Source organism: Diplotaxodon limnothrissa, linkage group LG18, assembly GCF_057381915.1.
Source record: "Diplotaxodon limnothrissa isolate DT_005_m linkage group LG18, D_limnothrissa_male_GT1.1, whole genome shotgun sequence".
In the NCBI taxonomy this organism is placed as follows: Eukaryota; Metazoa; Chordata; class Actinopteri; order Cichliformes; family Cichlidae; genus Diplotaxodon; species Diplotaxodon limnothrissa.
The window spans coordinates 19,323,578-19,342,353 of record NC_140613.1 but is presented as its reverse complement, the minus strand read 5'-3'; the positions used below and the strand labels follow the sequence as shown (position 1 = coordinate 19,342,353).

General features: G+C 38.9%; 1 protein-coding gene across 2 annotated transcripts in view; it reads right to left on the bottom strand.

Annotated features, from left to right (window-relative positions):
• tnr (tenascin R (restrictin, janusin)) overlaps positions 1-18,776 on the bottom strand; it is a 73,378-nt gene that overhangs the window by 42,921 nt on the left and 11,681 nt on the right. Inside the window, exons 6-14 of one of the 2 annotated variants that reach the window (XM_085377761.1) lie at positions 15,459-15,578; positions 15,147-15,290; positions 14,115-14,230; positions 10,302-10,452; positions 6,312-6,490; positions 5,962-6,052; positions 5,428-5,528; positions 2,415-2,517; positions 1,526-1,615 (exon numbers count right to left, since the gene is read on the bottom strand). In XM_085377761.1, the coding sequence (XP_085233887.1) occupies positions 1,526-1,615; positions 2,415-2,517; positions 5,428-5,528; positions 5,962-6,052; positions 6,312-6,490; positions 10,302-10,452; positions 14,115-14,230; positions 15,147-15,290; positions 15,459-15,578 (1,095 nt within the window). The remainder of the gene's footprint in view (positions 1-1,525; positions 1,616-2,414; positions 2,518-5,427; positions 5,529-5,961; positions 6,053-6,311; positions 6,491-10,301; positions 10,453-14,114; positions 14,231-15,146; positions 15,291-15,458; positions 15,579-18,776) is intronic. The other variant, XM_085377762.1, reaches the window with a different exon arrangement.

Below are 18,776 nucleotides of genomic sequence, written 5' to 3'. Positions count from 1 at the left end.
GCATTTGCATAAAACAAAATAAGAGTTTATGGAAATATTCACTGATTCAAATTTGATTTGACATGTTGTTTTCTACATTTGAGGGCAACACAATTGCGCTGGATTTTTAACAATATTTTCAAATAAATTTAGAGCCAGATTTACTAAACAAGGTAAAACATCACGTGAGCATAATCCCCAAATAGTGCTCGCACATGTGGTTAGAAAGATTCATTTCACTATCAAGCGCTATCAGTTTGCGCGCTTGAATATCCTCCTGTCCTTATTTTGCACCTTGAGAAAAGATCTCTCAGAAATGCAACAGGTGTGGTCGCAAACATCTCACAGCCTTGTCATCGCATTTTTGTAAATACCAACAGTGCTTTTATTCAGGTTAGTAAATCTAGCTCGAAATGGTTAAAAATAAGAACAAAAATGTTGCTTTCATGATTTCAGTGGAAACATAATTACTGCTACTGGTTACTATGTTTTTTAATTCATGTTTAGTTTCTGCTATACTCTTGTCTACTTGTGTAACTGTGGTGCAGTTCTCACATTAAAGGACAGACCATTACTAATAAAACATTTACAGCGTTTCCAATGGGTTTAATGCATATTACCACAACGATCTGACTGTCTCCTTTAATCTTTTTATATTTCTTGTGTTTTTAAGTGAGTTGTTCTCTTCCCTGCAGAATGAGTAACCCAGTTTGCCCAGTGGATCATCAATGTTTAATCCTCAGCTAATCATCTGCCGCCTTGTTTGCCTGAACCTTTGGTGTTTCACGGCTTTTTAGGAGGTCAAACAGACATAAAAAAAACCTGATGTAAATGTGTGTTAAATGAAATGATTATTTTAGCAGCTCTGGCTTAAGGTAACACCGGCGCTGCCATGAAGCTGTCTTCATAAACGGCTCTCTTAAAGCTCTTTAAGAGAAATGCGACAGATGTGATGCATTTTAAAGTTCAAAACGAGTGCAGGGAAAAGAGGCGTTACAACGAGCTTGTTTGTAAGACAAATGGAAGCATCATTTTTTATAAAGTGCAGAAAACCTTTAGCCATTAAAATAACTGCACCTGGATGAAAGATGTGCTTGACGGTGAACGTGAGGGGAAAGATTAGCGAGGCACCTCCACGCACTCACTTTTCAGACAAAGGGTTACATTTTTTTCTCCTTTCAGCCAAACAACTCAACAACACAATAAATATTCAAATAAAGGATCAAGAGAGGGCCATTAGCAAAAAAAGTATGCATTATAACAGCTTTAAAATGTTGTAATGGGAACTTTGACCCAAGCCGACAATACCAAACACTTCTGGAGAAGAGTACAAGTCACGGCGAAACATATTTTGCTTATTTTTCTAAAATGGCTTTTAGTAGTTGGAGTGGCAGCGCCGAACCACAGGTGAGAATTACACGTATAATAACAAATGGGCCCACGAGCCTGCTGTGATGCTGCGATTCCCCGCTGTGATTTCTGTGTTGTACATGCGCGAGTGACTCACTGGCTTTTTACAGTGGAGCACAAAGCATAATTCACTCACTCGTCCTGGCGTTCATTGTGGCTGGTGTACTCTGGTTGCTACCTTTCATGGCAGAAATGCCAATGCCGTACTCTGTGCCTGGAAGCAGGTCTGAGATACAAAGAGAGACAGAGAAGCGGGAACTAATTTAACACATAACGTAGCAGGAACAAAAAAAATCGTAATAATAATAATAATCACAGACAGTGCTTCACGTTCTTGTCCTCGTGCAAAGTGCACATCAATTACACTGAGTTTTTTTTCATGACAGCCCCAATTAGCTCGACACCGGTGATGAGGTCTCGGCAAATTTACATGTAGCATCGTTGTGATTTCTGAAGAAATTTCTTTTTTTTTAAAAATCAACTGCACAACTGATCAGTTTCAAATCGGTTGAGTGCATCCACAGAGAGGATCTCGAGCTACAGAAATAGAGATGAAGAGATGAGGAATGAAAAATAAGGAGGCGGACGACAGAGATTATTAGCGGAGGAGAGCAGGGGGAGAGGGAAAATGAGAATGACAGAGAATGGATGAGAGTGAGGGAGAGCATCGATGGCAACGAGCGAACAGAATAACACGGGGACCTTTTGCTTCTATTCTTATGCAGGCCGTGCCCTTTTCAGCACTCTGGCCTTTCAGAAAAAAACATCCCAGCTGACCCCATCTTTCTGACAGCCTTTCAATACGCCCGCAGGACAACAAGCGTTTCTACAGATACAATCAGTGGGCCGTCAGCCAAGTGTTAGCTCCGGAGATAATCTTGCCATGTAAAACACAGACACTTCCAGCTTCTTTGGTACATATTAGATGCATTGTGATGATACTGAAAGCATCAGGAAAATAGGAACTCTACAAATGTCGAGGATAAATAATTCAAAACGCAAAAAAATGGTTATTCCTCACTTACCTGTGAGAGTAGTCTTAGTAGTGGCTCCCTCATTGCGCGGTACGATGACTTTGTCATACTGATCTCCTGCTAATGTGCTATAAACCACCTGGTAACTCTCCACCTACATTTAAACACAAATATATTTACAGCATTAAAGAGAAGGTAATGCCTGAAAAAGTCTCGCTATGCAAGACTTACACAAACAGTCCAAAACTGTGTGGTTTTTTTTACTGTGCATTGTTTGGTTTATTTTGTCTCGGCACAGTGTGATGTTTGGCTCTTTGTCAACACTGCAGTGCAGAATCAGAAGGATGAATAAATTTGCCGGCATCGAGACAGACTTTATAAGTCTGAATGTGTGGTTAGCGAGCCCTGGAAATATCATTGTGACAGCTGAGCAAAATGCAATTTATCACATTTTCATTCACAGCAAAACATTCGGTGACCATTTGCACCGAGTGAAGCGCTTGCTCCAGCGCTCTAACTGGCATTTTCCAAGGCAGCGAAAGGCAGACCCGTCTGTGTGGGATGGTAACGTGTCCAAGAAGGGGAAAAAAAAGAAAAAGTAGAAGGAATAAAAAAGCTGTTTTATTGAAACAATTTAAGAGGAGTCATAATGTCAGAGGGATTAAGAGGAAATTAGCTGTTTTTTATAAAAAGGGCAAGGTAAACATGCAGCAGGCTCACTGATATAAGATGTACCTGCAGTATGAGAGCCAGCAGAAGCCTTAATGTGTTTCAGGATGGTCCACTACACTTATTTAATGCAGTGAAATAAAACAGCAGCTTGCACAGTATTACAAATCCAGTGACAAATTAAAGGTAAGCCATAATGAAGCATCTTTGGTAGGTGTTAGGCCATCACATGCCACCAAAACAGCTTCAAGTACCTTGGTACTGATTGTCTAAGGTCTTCTGGTGCCGAACACTGGCTTTCAGTTGGTTTTGAGTTTAAGATTTGCTTGTTTTTAAGTCACTGAATGAGTTAGCGCCGCCTTACCTTCCTGATCTTTCAACAATGCACACTCCCAATAGATCATGAAGGTCAGCTGACCAGATGTATCCACTAAACCTGCCTGAGTCTTAACACTAACTGTTTTACTGCTCGTGCTGTTTAACCTTTCAGCTGTACAGCGCTCTGGTCAGTGCTTGTTGTTTTTAAATGTGCTTATAAATAACTTGATTTGACTTGACAGCATTAGCCCAAAAGATCTTCCCTCATTTGGTGTTTGATGATGGTGATGGAGATTATTAGACGGGACTCCCATAGTTTGATTCACTTGATTTTTATACTTGTTAAATCATCCAGTGAGCCCTGTGGATCATAACCCAGGAAGAGATCACCTCCATGTTTCAATTTTGTATTGATTTACATTTGAACCCACATCAGCACAATCTCGCCCACAGACACCAGATCTCAGTGTATGAGTTTATTCCTTTAATTTGTTCACCATCTTTATATAACATTAAGTTGTTATCATCAGGATGTACGCAGCACTTCTATGTTGTAAACTCTCTCATTATTCAGGTCGCCCAGTCCACCTAAGGAATGCTGCAAGGATCCGATCAATCCTGAGCTTTAGTGGCACTCAGACTATCGTTCATGCTTTTATTTTCTCTCGGTTAGATTATTATAATGTGTTTTTTTTTTTTATCAGGCATCAATCAGAAAGCATAAATAGGCAGCAGCAAGACCTCTTACAAGAACCAAGAAAACTGAACATATTACGCCGGTCTTAATGACTCGACACTGCCTGCCCATGACTTTTAGAATTGATTTGAAGATTTTACTCATTATTTTTTAAGCCCTTCATGGCCTGGCCCCTGAATTTAAACCAATCATATCTCCCAACCAGTGTGCAGCCTCAGATTCTCAGGCAAAACCTGATAACTGCTCCCACCTCTCGCTTAAAAACAAAAGGCAATCCAGCGTTTGCTGTTGGGGTTGCTTTTGTTGTGGTATGAACTGCATGAGGAAATCTGGCCTCATCAGTATCTTCTTTTAAATGACTGCTAAACACTTTTTGGGGGAAATTTTAACATGGATTTTATATTGTCTGACATTCTTAGCTTATCTTATAACTTCTAAAGTTTTATGTTGATTTTAAGTTATTCCTTAAGGTGGAATCATACTGTGTTTTATTCCTATTCTTATACTGACTACATACAGAACTTAATATATAAATTGTTTTGAAAATTTCCATCTAGTTTGTTCTTTTTTTCTGTGTTTCTAGTACTTTGTAACACTGGTTTTGATCATTTTTACAAATAATGTTTATTATGATTAATATTTTTATTATTAGATAACTTTGGCTTATGCTTGGTGATTTAATGCATTACACTGCGTATAATTCTATATATTTGTCATGTGTTAGTTATTAAATCTAAAGATGATATAATTAATATAGCATCAGATGCACTTTTGTAAGCATATGGAAGCCAAAATTATAAACAACAGATGCTTCGTGTCAAAGGTGTTGTTAATGATAAAGTTTAAAAAAGAGCCAGAACGATATAGGATGTTTACGACCAACACCGATATTTGGTCTGACAAATGTTTTCTTTCAGACATAAATAGATTTGCCTAACATTTATTATGTGTAGTTTTCTATTAGTCCTTACTAAGAAAATATGATAATGCAGATTAAAAATAAACGTTTATGTTCTGCCCAACTCTACTCGGTTGCTGTGTTTTGTTGCCAATGGGGAATGTGCAGAGTGCCCTCTGGTGGACAAACATAGAAACATAAGCACTCGTAACATGGTTGAATGGTGTTTCTCAGTCTCTTCTTTACTTTTTTATAACTATTTGTTTATAGTCATTAGCAATTATAAATGCAACCATTAATATATTGGCAAATACCTCATATTGGCCGTATATTAGCCAGGGTCCAATACACTTTTCATTATTGATGGCTTCATATTACCTGCAAATTTTTGGTAATTGTGCAGTCATGAGGACTAAGTCAAGCTGGTTATGCTTCACTATACTAGAACATGGGCAGTTAAAAAATGTCAAAAGACTTCCTACCTCAGCTTCACTGTTATCCCATTCAAGCTCAAGCGTGGTAGAGGTCTTGGAAACGAGACGCAAGTTCTTGGGGGCATCAATCTCTGAGAAAAACGATAAAGCTGACAATGTTGGGGACACTGAGACCCATTCTCAGAGATTGTGAACAAGCAAACAACAAACACAGGTCACATTAAATTGTCAGTTACTCATATTTAGCTCTTCATGTTCATCAAACACATTTCTCTTTGTATTTTTATAAGGTGTATCCTCTTCAGTTTTCTGTAGATTTTACTTCAAGTATCAACCACAAATAGATATTTAATGTGTAAATATGGCATCAGCAGGGAAAAACAAATCAGCATAGTGTTTCCATAAATAAGTACAAACTTTAGGAGCGTAAACATTCCCCTGAACAGATGTTCACTACTCCCTCCAATACAGATAAAAAGTGTGGCGTATATTAGGCCATATGTCATTACTGTTCTACTCTCAGAGGCAGACGCAGGATCACACACACCAGTATCACCACATCTGCTTGCTGTCAGACCTCACCGGTAGTAAATTCAGTGGAAATGGATCCGCTCTCGTTTCCTCTTCTCACGCCGCTCACTGTCACCTCGTAACGCGAGCCAGGACGCAGGACCTGTGGAGAGGAAAAAAACCCAAAACAACAGAGGCCGTTTAGTCTGTTTATAATCTCTTTGCATTATGTTTTTTTATGTGTTTGTTTTCTATTTGTTTTATCTCCAGACACAGAAGGCAGACAGACTGTGAGATTAGATCGTTTAACAAGCATGGCAAGTACAAACACAGACACACACACACACACACAGATATACTGGTAATACTATACTTGTGACCTATAATGACTCTAGCCAAGTCTCATTTCAAAGCGCACGCACCTGCAGAGAGTACTGGCTAAGTGTGGGCTGGAGGCGGAAGGTGGTCCGTGGCCCTTCTCCTCCCACGAGGCCGTAACGCAACACAATCTGATCAATCTTTGCCCTCGGTGGCGTCCACTCCACAAATGCCACTGTGTCCGACACGTCACGCACAATCAGCTGAGTGGGACCATCGATTACTGCAAAACAAAGAAAATGTCTAATTATAAGGTCCCTTGGTGATGTTGTTACAAAGCACAGTCACCAGGGTGCGGTTTCTTTGTTAACCTTTCCGAACTTGGATGAAGTACATGTTGACCAGGCTGGGTATTAAAATTGAATGCCAAACTATTACTTGACAATTACTATTACAAGTTATGATCTCTTAATTTTTCACAACGCACTTGTGTTTTATCATAGTTTTAAAAAGTAAACTTTCATTATATGCAAAGTTAAATACTTCACTTGAGGATGGCCCCAAAGCAAATCAATCCCCACACACGCCCACATTAATAGAGATAAAAATAGTCTGGAGAAATAACTGTCTGGTTTTGGATAGATAATTTTTTCTTTCGTGACAACTGTACGAGAGGTGACTTTCTTTATGGCTTAAGAATCTATAAAGCTTTTAGGCTAAGGGGTATTTATTATTAGAGGCATGGCTGCTTTGACTGATTTGTGCTGCGAGCTGTGTGCGAATTCAAGTCACTTAACTTGACCACTCAACCGGTGTTGGTGCTTTTCGGGGCATTTTAAATGTAATTAAAATAATATGGCTTGTTGAGCAGCTGATTATACTTTTGTAGTTTAAAAAAAAAAAGGTTTTAAAATGGAGCTTAACCAATGCCTGAATACATAAAGTAATAATATAGAGAATCTATAGTTTAGACCAGTTGGAGAGACATCCCCAGAAAGAAACTGTCAGATGGTAAACATTTGAACAGATTATTTACTGAATAGCATTTAATCTGTCATTTGATCCCAAACAAGCTGAACCCCTAAAATGTAATCTAATCCCAAGAGGATGTAGTGTCATCGCCTTGAATTTTCTGGAGCGCTGGATGTGGATTTGATATCAGTGAAAGCTGTTCTGACAGCCAGTCACGAAAAACATATCAGACCTGACGCACGCTGAGACAGTAGGATTTATCTGCGTGAAAGGGTTAAAACATAAGCCGTGATTGAAGTCTTTCCATGCTGATTGCTAGAAAACAACACTTATCAAGTTCGCAGAGCTCAAAATACATCAAGGGAAAACACAAATGTCTGACAGAGGAGGGATTCACTAAACATTTTCTCTGCACTTGTTACAGCATCTATGCCAATGCACAGACATTTTGTCAAGGTAATGGGGTGTTAGAGAATGTGATAATTAGCACTTTATTTCATTAACCTGTTAATTACCTCTTTCCGCAGAAGCTACGGTTTAACATCTGCTGCGTTTAACATATTGTCTGGGAGAATGAAGGAGCGTTTGATCTCAAATTGAAACTTTTCGGCATAAATTTGCTGCCGTTAAAAGAAGTTCAGAGCTTAAAATGAAATGGCATTCTCGCACAGTTCGTGGCACTTAATTTGAAGTAATCAGCTTTTTGGTTCCGTTTGAAAAATGCGTGAAATTTTTAAATGTTGAGGTACTGACCAACAGAAAACTCCACAATGGATAGTTCAGCATACATATTTTTTAATTGAAAGCACCATGCTGTGCTGTAAAACCATAATTATTTTCCACTGCTCAACCCTGTGGGAACTCAGGTGAAAGGCAGATCTCACATACTGGGTGATGTAGAGCCAGTTTTCTTTTCTTTCAAACCTTTTTTTCTCTTCTTTTTAGTTTTCTGAGGTCTAAATAAAGTCTCAGACTAAGGCCTGACATATTGCAGGTCCGGCCTGATTCTTGATGTATTAGAAATTGGCCCCAAGGGTCTCGTCCTAGAAAGCATCCCAGGGAAGACAGTTGCTGAGAACCAGTTCCCAGATCAGCTGCGCTCACTCTCTGGCTTTCCTCTGACTCCTCATGGCGCTACGTTGTCTCAGAGGAAGGATAAATCATTGCTCTAAATTATTTAGTTACTTCAAATTTGTCTTTTCCTCTTTCTTTATCCAATACGGTGTCATAGAGTGGGCTGCTGTAAAAAAATAATGAGCGGGTGCCATAAATTATTAATCGATACTTAATTACAACCCAAGAAATGAACAAAGACTTGACAGGAAATTGATGGTGTTTTGACTGTGCATATCAGAGGCTGAATTGTTATGTCAAGGTGACATTCGCTGCTTTGCTGAGCGTACAGTGAGTCGGGAGCGTGCAGGGAAAGCTGTGCTACGGTTTATGTCGAAGTGATTAGCTAATTAACTGATTAACAGAAAACTTTTTGTAAACATTTATGCAGTTTCATTAAATATTTAGGTTTAGCACAAAATATGCTAAACTGTTTCTTTTTTTCAGTTTACAATTACAAGGATTAAGCAAAATAAACAAAACAAAACCCCCAAAAATCATCAGACTGAACTTATTTTTTGGCCTAATCACGTTCCCAGTTTACCGAGGATAAAAACTGATTTAGCTTAAAAAGGTTAAAAAAAAAAACATTCCCTGCAACCCTCAACATGGTAAGCAGATTCTGAAATGGATGACTGAAAGAATTTATGGTTGATCAGCGTCGAATTTTATAATCACAATTCAAAAAAAGGTGGGACGCTGTGTAAAATGTACATAAATAGCAGAATCTCTTCTAATATTCTTAATCAAATATATAAGATCTTTAAATTGTACTATTTTATGAAAAATATTGGCTCATTTTCAATTTGAGGACCAGCTGCTTGTCCCTCTTTTGTCTGAGAGACGAGTCACTCAACAGTTGTGGGTCTTCTTTGTTTTATTTTTCATGCTTTTATGTGTTTAAACTTGGAGAAACTCTTCTACTATGAAGCCATTCTGTTGTAATAGCTGCAGTTTGTAGTTTAACATTGTCTTGCTGAAATATTCGAGGCCTTCCCTGAAAAATATGTCATCTGGATGGGAGCACATGTTTCTTTAAAACCTGTTTACACCTTTCAGCATTCATGGCGAGCTTCCACATGTGCAAGCTGTCAGTTACATATGGCACTGCCATACCATCAAAGATGCAAGCTTTTGAACTGAGGACTGATGACAACTTTGTCATTTTTAGTCCCTCTTTAGTCCAGAGGATCTGGCGTCCATGATTCTCAAAAATAATTTTAAATTTTAACCACAAAACAGTTTTCCACTTTGCCTCAGTCTATTTTAAATGAGCTTCAGCTCAGAGAAGATTATCACCACCACATATGGCTTCTTCTTTGCATAGCAGAGCTTTAACTTGTATCTGTTGATGGCATTGTGAACTTTGTTCACATATAATGTTATTTGAAAGTGTTCCTCAGCCCATGCTGTGATTTCCATGCTGGCTGAGGGTCTGAAGATCATGCACAGTACTGAGTTTCAGTCTTGTCCCTTGCACACTGATATCTCCAGATTCTCTGCACCTTTTGAGGATAATATAGACGTACGACATATGACAACACGCATTATTCTGAAGTTGTTCCCTGATTTGTAGATGCAGTGTTTTTACAGAGCAGTGAAACTCTGCCCATCTTTTTAAAGATGATCTTTTTAGTCCTGTTCATGTTACTTACCTGTTGCCAGGTAACCGAATTATGTGCAAAACATTCCTCCAGTTGGTTTTTTTAGTACTATTTTCTTTTCAATGCTTTTGTTGGCCCATCCCAACAAAAGCAATTGTGTCATATTACTGCCATCAAATTAAAAAATAACTAATACTTCTCATGAAATAGTAAAATAACCCAGTTTAAACATTTTATACGTTTTGTATGTATGTGAATAAAATATGGATTTATGAGATTTGCAGAAAATGGCCTTTCTTTTTAACGCACATTTCGCACAGCAGCCTAACATTAAATACAAATTTTGGTGGTTATAATATTATAGCTAATTGTTGTTAATTTACAGCTTCCAAACTGAATACATACGTGTTGTGACAGTAGCTGTGACTGGCTGGCTTCGACCTTGGTCCCGGAGCGCCACCAGGTTCACTGTATATTCTTCGCCTGGCCTCAAACCAGTTTGCACAAATGACGTGATGGTGCTGGGCAGCTGTGTAGTCATCCCTCCATCATTATCCTGGAAGAAAAGCAAGGATTAAAGTGACAAAGGGGAAGGAAGAGAGAGAGAAAGCTCCTATCTGTTTTAATTTTTCAGTAAATATCAGCAACTGTGTGGCACAAACAGCGTCTCTCAGTGAAGGTAAGAAAAAGGCCCTCCCCCAATGACAGAACTTCAGCAGCTAATTTACATGCAGTACATTTTCTGTGTTGTATGCTTAATCTTTTGGAAGGTTTAGCACATTAAATTCCCAAACCGAATATCAAACGGGCTAGAGTGATATTTCTCTGGCCATGTTCTGCAAAGGCAGCACTGTGTGCGTTTCCAAAGGCGTGTCACTCATCCATACAGAGTCACAGCCATTCCCAGCTGTTCTCAGAGAGCCAGCATTGCTAATGCACTACCTGCCATCACACAGATGTTACACCCACTGCTGGTCCGAGATCTCCAATCCCCTGCGCTTTGACGGTTGCTATTAAAACAGAACATATAACAGCTTGCTGCTTTCCTGAATCAAATCTGTAATTAGAGATGTAATCCATTTAATCACCTCAGCTCCAATTACCAGGGTGGGCAGTAACACTCACAATGGTAATGTTCTAACAACAAGTGGTGTTCAATCTCAATAATAATACAGTTTCATGGAGGTAATGCTAAATTAAGCAAAATGAATCACCACAAAAGTATATCCCACTCCCATCTCATGTGTCACTTTGCTCATAATTAGTCATCATTATCTGTGCCGACAAGATCGCTTTGGCGACTTAGTCCCTTGTATTTTCTATTGCTTCCGTTTCACTGGATGAAAAGAAAATGTAGCAATTTAACTGCCCATTCATACATTCACTGTTTTCGTTCTTTTCTAATGATAAGAACTAGTGGGAAGTGTTTTTAGTCATCTCACAATTCAGAGGAAAAAATTCTGTACAACAAATACATCTAATTTGTTTACAGTTACCCGCGCTGAAAACTTATGTGTGAAAATCATTCATTATCCTTTTTAAACAGACAGCAATAGACGGTAACAAGGAAGATCGAAGAGTTCCCCCAGCCCGACACACAAAAGTATAGTCTGTTATTCAAAGTAACGGTGACACTGCTTCCGGAAAAGACGTTCTCGTCTTTTGTCTTTTAAATGTCATGTTTAATGCTGTGAGCACAAATATCAAAAAATCATCAACTTTGCTGTCTTAAGTTGAGAAACACTTCCTCAAAGACTAGTAGGAGAAAGTTAACAACATGTGTGCACGAGCTCGTTTGTTATCCTCTCATTTATTAACACAATTCTTTTTAAGGTGATTTGAGAAAAATAGACTTGAATTGGAGTTTTTCATGGTTGCATTTTTTTAAAGTTGAAAGAGTCCTTACAGAAAACAAATATGACACTAATGAACACAAAAATTGTTTAATGTCAATATGTGACTGCAATATCTGTCCAATAACACCAGCCCTAGTTGTCAACTGACTGATTCTTCTGCTTTTTCTCCTTCTTGGTGTCTTTTATCTCATTCTTTCCCTTCCATCCTTTTCTATCCCACCAACCGTCTGCATGTCTGTGGTTCTCCGCTTTTCCTCTTTCCTGGCAGCTCCATCGTCAGCATCCTTTTTCCAGTGTATCTACAATCCCACCCCACCTGCACATGTCCAAACCCTCTCAGCCTTCCTTCTTTTTCTTTGCCTCCAAACTGCTCAACCTGAGCCGTCCCTCTGATATACAACTGCCTTTCTTTGTAGTCTTATCTATTTTTTTATTGAATTACAAAATCCAACATATGAGATGTTGCAGTACTGCACGCATGCAGTACAAAAACCCTGGCAGCATATTACATTATGGGAATGTACCATATATACTGTGCTATAGCAGTTTCTAACCATATTAATGGTGGGTCCTAAAGCTCACCTTCCCCCCTTTCCTCTCGCTTTGTTTCCTTTTTACAGGGTAGTGAGTTTTTTGTGTTTGTTCGCATAGGCCAAAGCTTTCATGCCTACTTCCATTACAAGATTGTCAAAATTCACAATCCCTACTGCTGGATTAAACCCACCAGGGGTGGGACTGCCAACTCATAATATGATTTCCCCTGCGGCTGGAGAGAGAGGGAGGGAGGGAAAGCAAGGGACGATTGAGGAAAGAATATGAAAGAGAGAGAGAGAGAGAGAGAGAGGGATGCGAGAGAGGTGAAACAAAAAGGGATGGAGGGCAGTTTCAAGGGGTAACTGAAAAAAAAAAAACAGTTACAGATTTCAACCAAGGGCTGTTGGATGGAAAATAGAAACAAGGGATTAGGTGGAAAGGCCCGGGGGGGATGGGAGAACACAACAGTGATGAGACATGAAGGAATGGACAGACCAAAGGAGGATGGGAACACTAAAAGCAATAAAATAAAATTAAGATGAGCACTTTTTTTTTAACTTACTATCCTTAAAAGGCCTTGAAAAACAAACACACAAAAGCATCTTAACATCAGATTTGAGACTTAGTGCCTGGCTGGACCAAAGGATATCTCCCTTGAGAACACCTTAAAGGAGAAAACCAATTACTGTGAGAGGGGACAAGATTAGAGTTCAGAGTACCTGAGTTTACAGCAGGAATTAGAAAGAGAAAGGCTTTTGCTTTTTGGCTTTGAACCTGGCCCTAGTATGGCTTCGCGAAGGGTTATTCAGGAAAAAAGAGTTCAATGGCTCATCCATCTAATAGCCAATAAGCTTAAGACAATCCGCTCATTTAATTTGGTATGGGCTTTAAACCCCCAAGAAAACCTAAATCCATGCAGTTTTCTCCCCGTTTTTACAGACATTCAAAGCTAGAGGATGGTATTAGTGAGATTTGAAAACAATTATTTCCAATCAAGATTTCACAAGCAAAACCCTGAAAAATAAAGAGTGTGCAAATATGTATCTAAAGCATAAATAACTCTTTATTCCTTCTGTTCACCTCACAAACACACGGGGATTAGGCGAGACTCGTGCACTCTCGCTTCTGAATGGGTAGATGTCACATGGTGCTGAACTACATTATCAATCCCTTGTTTTACTTTTCTGGCACTGCATGTGATAAAAAACAATCAAAATTCAACCTCTGAAGCACCATCGTAGACGTCGTCAAATCACATTGATTCAAATGTTCCAGCAGAGCCATTAACCAATGAAACGATGGTACACAAATGTACTGAGAGTCTGGTTGCCTGGGCAGTTGATCATTGCGGTGAATAATCAACCTGTTGAACAATCGAAGCTCAAATAGCTTGCCTTGTGATTCCACTCAAGGTACACCCCAGCCACACACAAACACACACACACACATATCAGGAATGCCCAAAATCAAGAATCGCATCCATGTGTGTCATGTTTGAGTCTGCAAGCTTATTTAATGGTAAAAGGACTGATTATTATACAGCACTTTTCTACACTTTTCATTGTTTTTATGTCTTTGTATGTTATAATTTTGGTCTTCTTCTTAACCAATGGTTGACAGGCCAACAACAGCACTAGCGAAGGTAGTCGTGGCGACAATAAATGGTTACCTGTAGACAACAGTCTGCAAAACTCACAGCCAGCTGTGCGAAGGACTATTGCAGAACCATACTGGATATGTTTCACTGTACTTTCAGCATCTGTGGTGTAGTCTGACATAAGGAGGAGTGTCAATTCCATTCATTTAGATTCAGACAGGTAGATTGTACCTTGGGGATGAAGCTAATCTCCCATCCATCGAAGGAATAGTAGAACGGTTGCCAGTGGACCTCCACTGATGTCTCTGTCATGGATTTGAAGACTAAAACATCTGGACTTGAGAGATCTGAAGGAGTAGAGACATATCATTGTTCTTCAGTTAACCAACAGTCCATAAATCACAACTGTCTAATGCTTAAAAAACTCTCTTCTTTCTCTTTTTAAGTTTGGATACGTGAAAGTTTTCATAGTTTTGATGATATATAACTCACTGAAAAAGAACAGCTCATTCTTTAATTTTCAAAGTGCTATAATTAAATGTTTCCCAACAATCTTTCCAGAATATCTAATTAAACCCTTAAAATTAAGTTTAGCAAAAAAATAATGCCCAAAATAAATCATATTCTAGTGGAAAAATGGATCCATCAGAGTAAAGTGCCCTGAATCTAATTTATTAGTAGAAATTCTACTTAAATTAAATTCAGTTGTTGTTGAAATTGAGAATAATTTTACAAGCCAAGCCAGCACTAATAGCAATACACTGTATGTACCTAAACGTCACCTAATACACCGATCATACAATATTTTGCTTCCAGTGGAAGAAAAAAAAACTTATTCAGGGTTTTAATGCTTGCAGAGTGTTGGTAAGCGTGAAAGCAATTGGTGTATTTCAATATCAGGTGCAAGGACCCGGCATTAACACAGTGTGTGTGTGTGAGTGACACTAAGCAGTTGTTACAGGTGAAAATCACAAGCAATTTGCACAGACAAGCAAGTGGTATTCTCACTCTGTTGACACAGAGAAACATCTTTGGGAGGACTTGACAAAAAAAAAAAAAATCGTGATAGACACTGTGTGCACATTTGTTAATGTAGAACTGCACGTGCAATAATCCAGGAGCCCGGGGATATTGCATGAAGGTAAATTGAGATATTAAATTGGGAAACAAAGATGCTTTCAGGCTCTTTCTGTTGCACCACAAGGGAACATTTTATAAAAAAAAAAGAACAAAAAAAGAACAAAAACATATGATTGCACTTACAGGTCCAAACAGTAATACTGGCAGGAACGCTGATAGTGTTGTTAATGACAGCGAACACATTGATGTTGTACTCCATGCCAGCTTGGAGCTCCAAGATAGTGCAGGTAGTCGTGTTGCCTGGAATCCTTATCTCTAGCTGCACACCTGACAGGGAGGCAGGTGAAGAGATATACACCGATACATGGATGCACTGCTTTTTTTTTTTTTTTACAAAGAAATAGGAGATGTCGATGCTTTCAAGAGATTTCGAAGCAACGGGAAGTTAACTCACGGCTGTCCTGCTTTGAAAGGTCAGCGTGGATCTGTACTTACCTCCGGGGGTGCTCGGTGTGTAGGTCACCAAGAAATCTGTCAGCACAACTGACCCCTCCCACTCCAGCTCGATGGTTTGATCTGTCACCCCTCGAACTTTCAAGTTCATGGCGGGTGCAACTGTTAACGAAAAACAGAAAGCAAAACAACTAATTTGAATTTTTTTTTGTACATTTGTTTTTGGTGTAGCAATGAAAAATACAAATCTTACACTAGTAATCTGCTACTGTAATAAATATGTGATAAAAAAAAAAAACCTTAACACAAAGCAAAACACTGAAAAATAGGCTTGAGTGGTACCATCTGTCTACCAGCAGCAGAAAGATGAGCAGCCGGACAATCTGTCATCAGGCTGACACTGAAGCAGAAAGTTACAGGATTAAAATAGTTGTCATCAGCTTAGCGGAAGGAAATAACTACTGTTTTAACATGAAGATTTAATTATTATTAATTGTACGGATTCTTTTTTTAAGTAACATTTGGAACCATATTAATTCTTACAAAAATAATTTGTTTATTTGTGTGATTTGAACAAGTATCTGTGGAGATTACTTCAGTAGATGCCAAAAAAACAAAACAAAACAAAAAAACGACGAAGAAAAAAATGTTGTGCGCCTGCGGTGATGTGTGACTCACAAGAATGGCAATCTGTCTGCTCTGTGAGATGGGCGAGCGACAGATTGCTTCCAAAAAACGTTTTCTGTGTGGATTCGCCTACTTTAATCAGAAAACTGTGAGCATTTAGTAATCGAATTAGTATAAAGGCTGCAATTTGCAACAGAAGGTTCACATGGCATATGTCATTATTTCAGTGACTCGCACAGAGAGCGGTCAACCAGGTTGTGTATCCCTTGCTGTAATCCTTTGGTGAGCCAGCTTAAGCGCAGCCTGTCCAGTGAGTTAAGTAAGCCTGACATCCAAACTCTACAGATAAAAGATAATTTTACATGAGAGCTGTTGCCTTATCAGCTCAGCCAGATCAGTCAAAGGGCTAGAAAATGTTAAGGTGGTTATTAATCATGCCAATTTTAGAAGAGACATTAAAGTCTTACTTGTGGGCTTCGCAAGCTACTTAGTAGGAAATATGAGAATTTGTGTATTTTTGAAGCATTTCTGCAATAATCATTGAAGGTCCTGTGAAAAGGCTGAAACTTTTTAAAAGAAACTGGCTCGCTATAGTGGATTATACTGTGAGTGGAGTTTCTTTGGTGCACGTTCAACATAGCCAGACTTCAAACCCCAGTCAGAAAGGATGTTAGTTAGTTATCATCTTTCTTTGTTAACCCACACGTTGTCCTTCAGGCTCTGTGCGTGCTCCCCTTTAAAGGAGGTGTTTGACCCATCATTTGACTTTTCTTTCTCACAAAGTGGATCGATTCAGTGCAGCCTACTTCAAGTCAGAAACCCCGTCAGACCAACAGGTGATGGAGATCTATAAAGAATGTGAGGAGTGTAACGGCAAAACAGAGCACTAGTTGGAAATAAGGTAAGAAAGCAATGCTGACGCTTGATCGGGTCTCTTTAGATTTGTGGCAACAAAGTAAAATTCATCCGTGCAACATTCTTGGTAATAACTATCCTCCTGACAGACTGATCAGTTTTGTAGTCTGTGTTCTGGCAGCAATTTCAGGACTGTACAACTAAACTGATGTTGAATTAGTACAAAATGTAAAAACATATCCCTGCACTATTTGTATCACATTTGTCTCATCACGCGTGCAATTATTCCACATTTCCTTTGGTGTTATTACCAACATATGGCTAAACAAGCTCAATGTATAAACTGTATCTATTCACCAGAGAATATAAATCACACTTATACCGCCGCCGAGGAAAAGAATCACTGAAAACATGTCACTTCCACTCAATTTACACTAAACTAACTAAATGATGCCTTAACTGAACACTTGCTTTGAGTCCGGTTATGTTTTAAGTTACAGTAAGAAAGACACAACCATTCATGCATGTCTTTGGCGTGTAGGAGGAAGCCAGGGTACGCAGGGGGAACACAAAAGTGCAGAAAGGCTGCAGATGTGATGGGTTCAAACTGGGGAGTGTCTTGCTGTGAGGCAACAGTGCTAACCACTGCACCACCATGTCGCCAGCTGACTTTGTGACAACGAGAACTTCTAACTCATTAATCACGGTCTTTGGTACTCTGCTATTTAGCCTGTATTTATTTAGATTTTAGAACATTAAGTATGCAATTTCTCTTTTTCCGATCTAACGTCAGATATGTTAACTAACAGCATTAAATACACTGACACTGAAGAAATTTTAAAAAACTGATGATCCATGGTAAGCTGTGATGCACTCCTTTTTTCTGGCCCATTACATCCTTACAGTGAGTTACAGCTTTTTTCACCAAATTGGCTATTAACTGTTTTTTGCTTTGTATGAGATAATATCTCAATTTAATGTTTTCTTTTTTCTTTTTAAAGAAAGCAGTGATGTAATTAAGAAAGTGCACATGCTCCACTGCTTATTGAGCAACATGCATACAAATAGGTTGTACAGCTAGTATGACCAAATTTCCTGCATCCAACTGGACCGTTGCAAAGCCACAGTTTGATTTAACGTTAAGCAATAGTAACTAGGCATGTTGAGCTTTCAGAAGAGGGGGAAATTCAGAATGTGTGCAAATGAAACCTGCAAATCACATATACTGTTTCAAAATATTCAGCTGACAAATTAAATAGTGAATGTGGCTTCCCAGCACAAGTGCTTTCTCTCATTCATTTCAGAGATTTACTATTATTTCCTTTGGAATGTCTCTCATTGACAGTTGAAAATGCCATAAATTGACACGCTGGGTGCTGGAGCAGCACCCGACAGGGGCGGGACTTGGCTAAAGGTCAGAAGCTTTTATTTATTTTTTTACATTTTTGCCTCATACCGCCACCCGTGCATTTCACGCAGGCTGACAAGACGTCATCATCATCGAGTGGCGAACCTATTTTGTGGTAATGGAGTATGAGTAGAAAATATATTTATAGATTATTAAGATCTTGGTTATGAAAATGTTCTTACCCATAAGGCAGGCAGTAATTATTATATTTAAAACTTTTGTTTGTGTTTTAATTATCCCGAAGTCACGCCTAAGTAGTGCTCTGTTAGTTTAGACACTGTGATTAGAGACAGATGTTAGCCAGGTAGCCTGTCATACTTAGAGACAGCTTATTACACCCATCTCATATTTGAACAGATTGCATTGTTAAAGCGAATCCCAGACAGTAAAAGAATCCAGTGCTGGGTGCAAGAAATCCTGAACTTGAGATCATCAGGTCGTAAACCTAAGAGGTGGTGCTGAATGCAAAT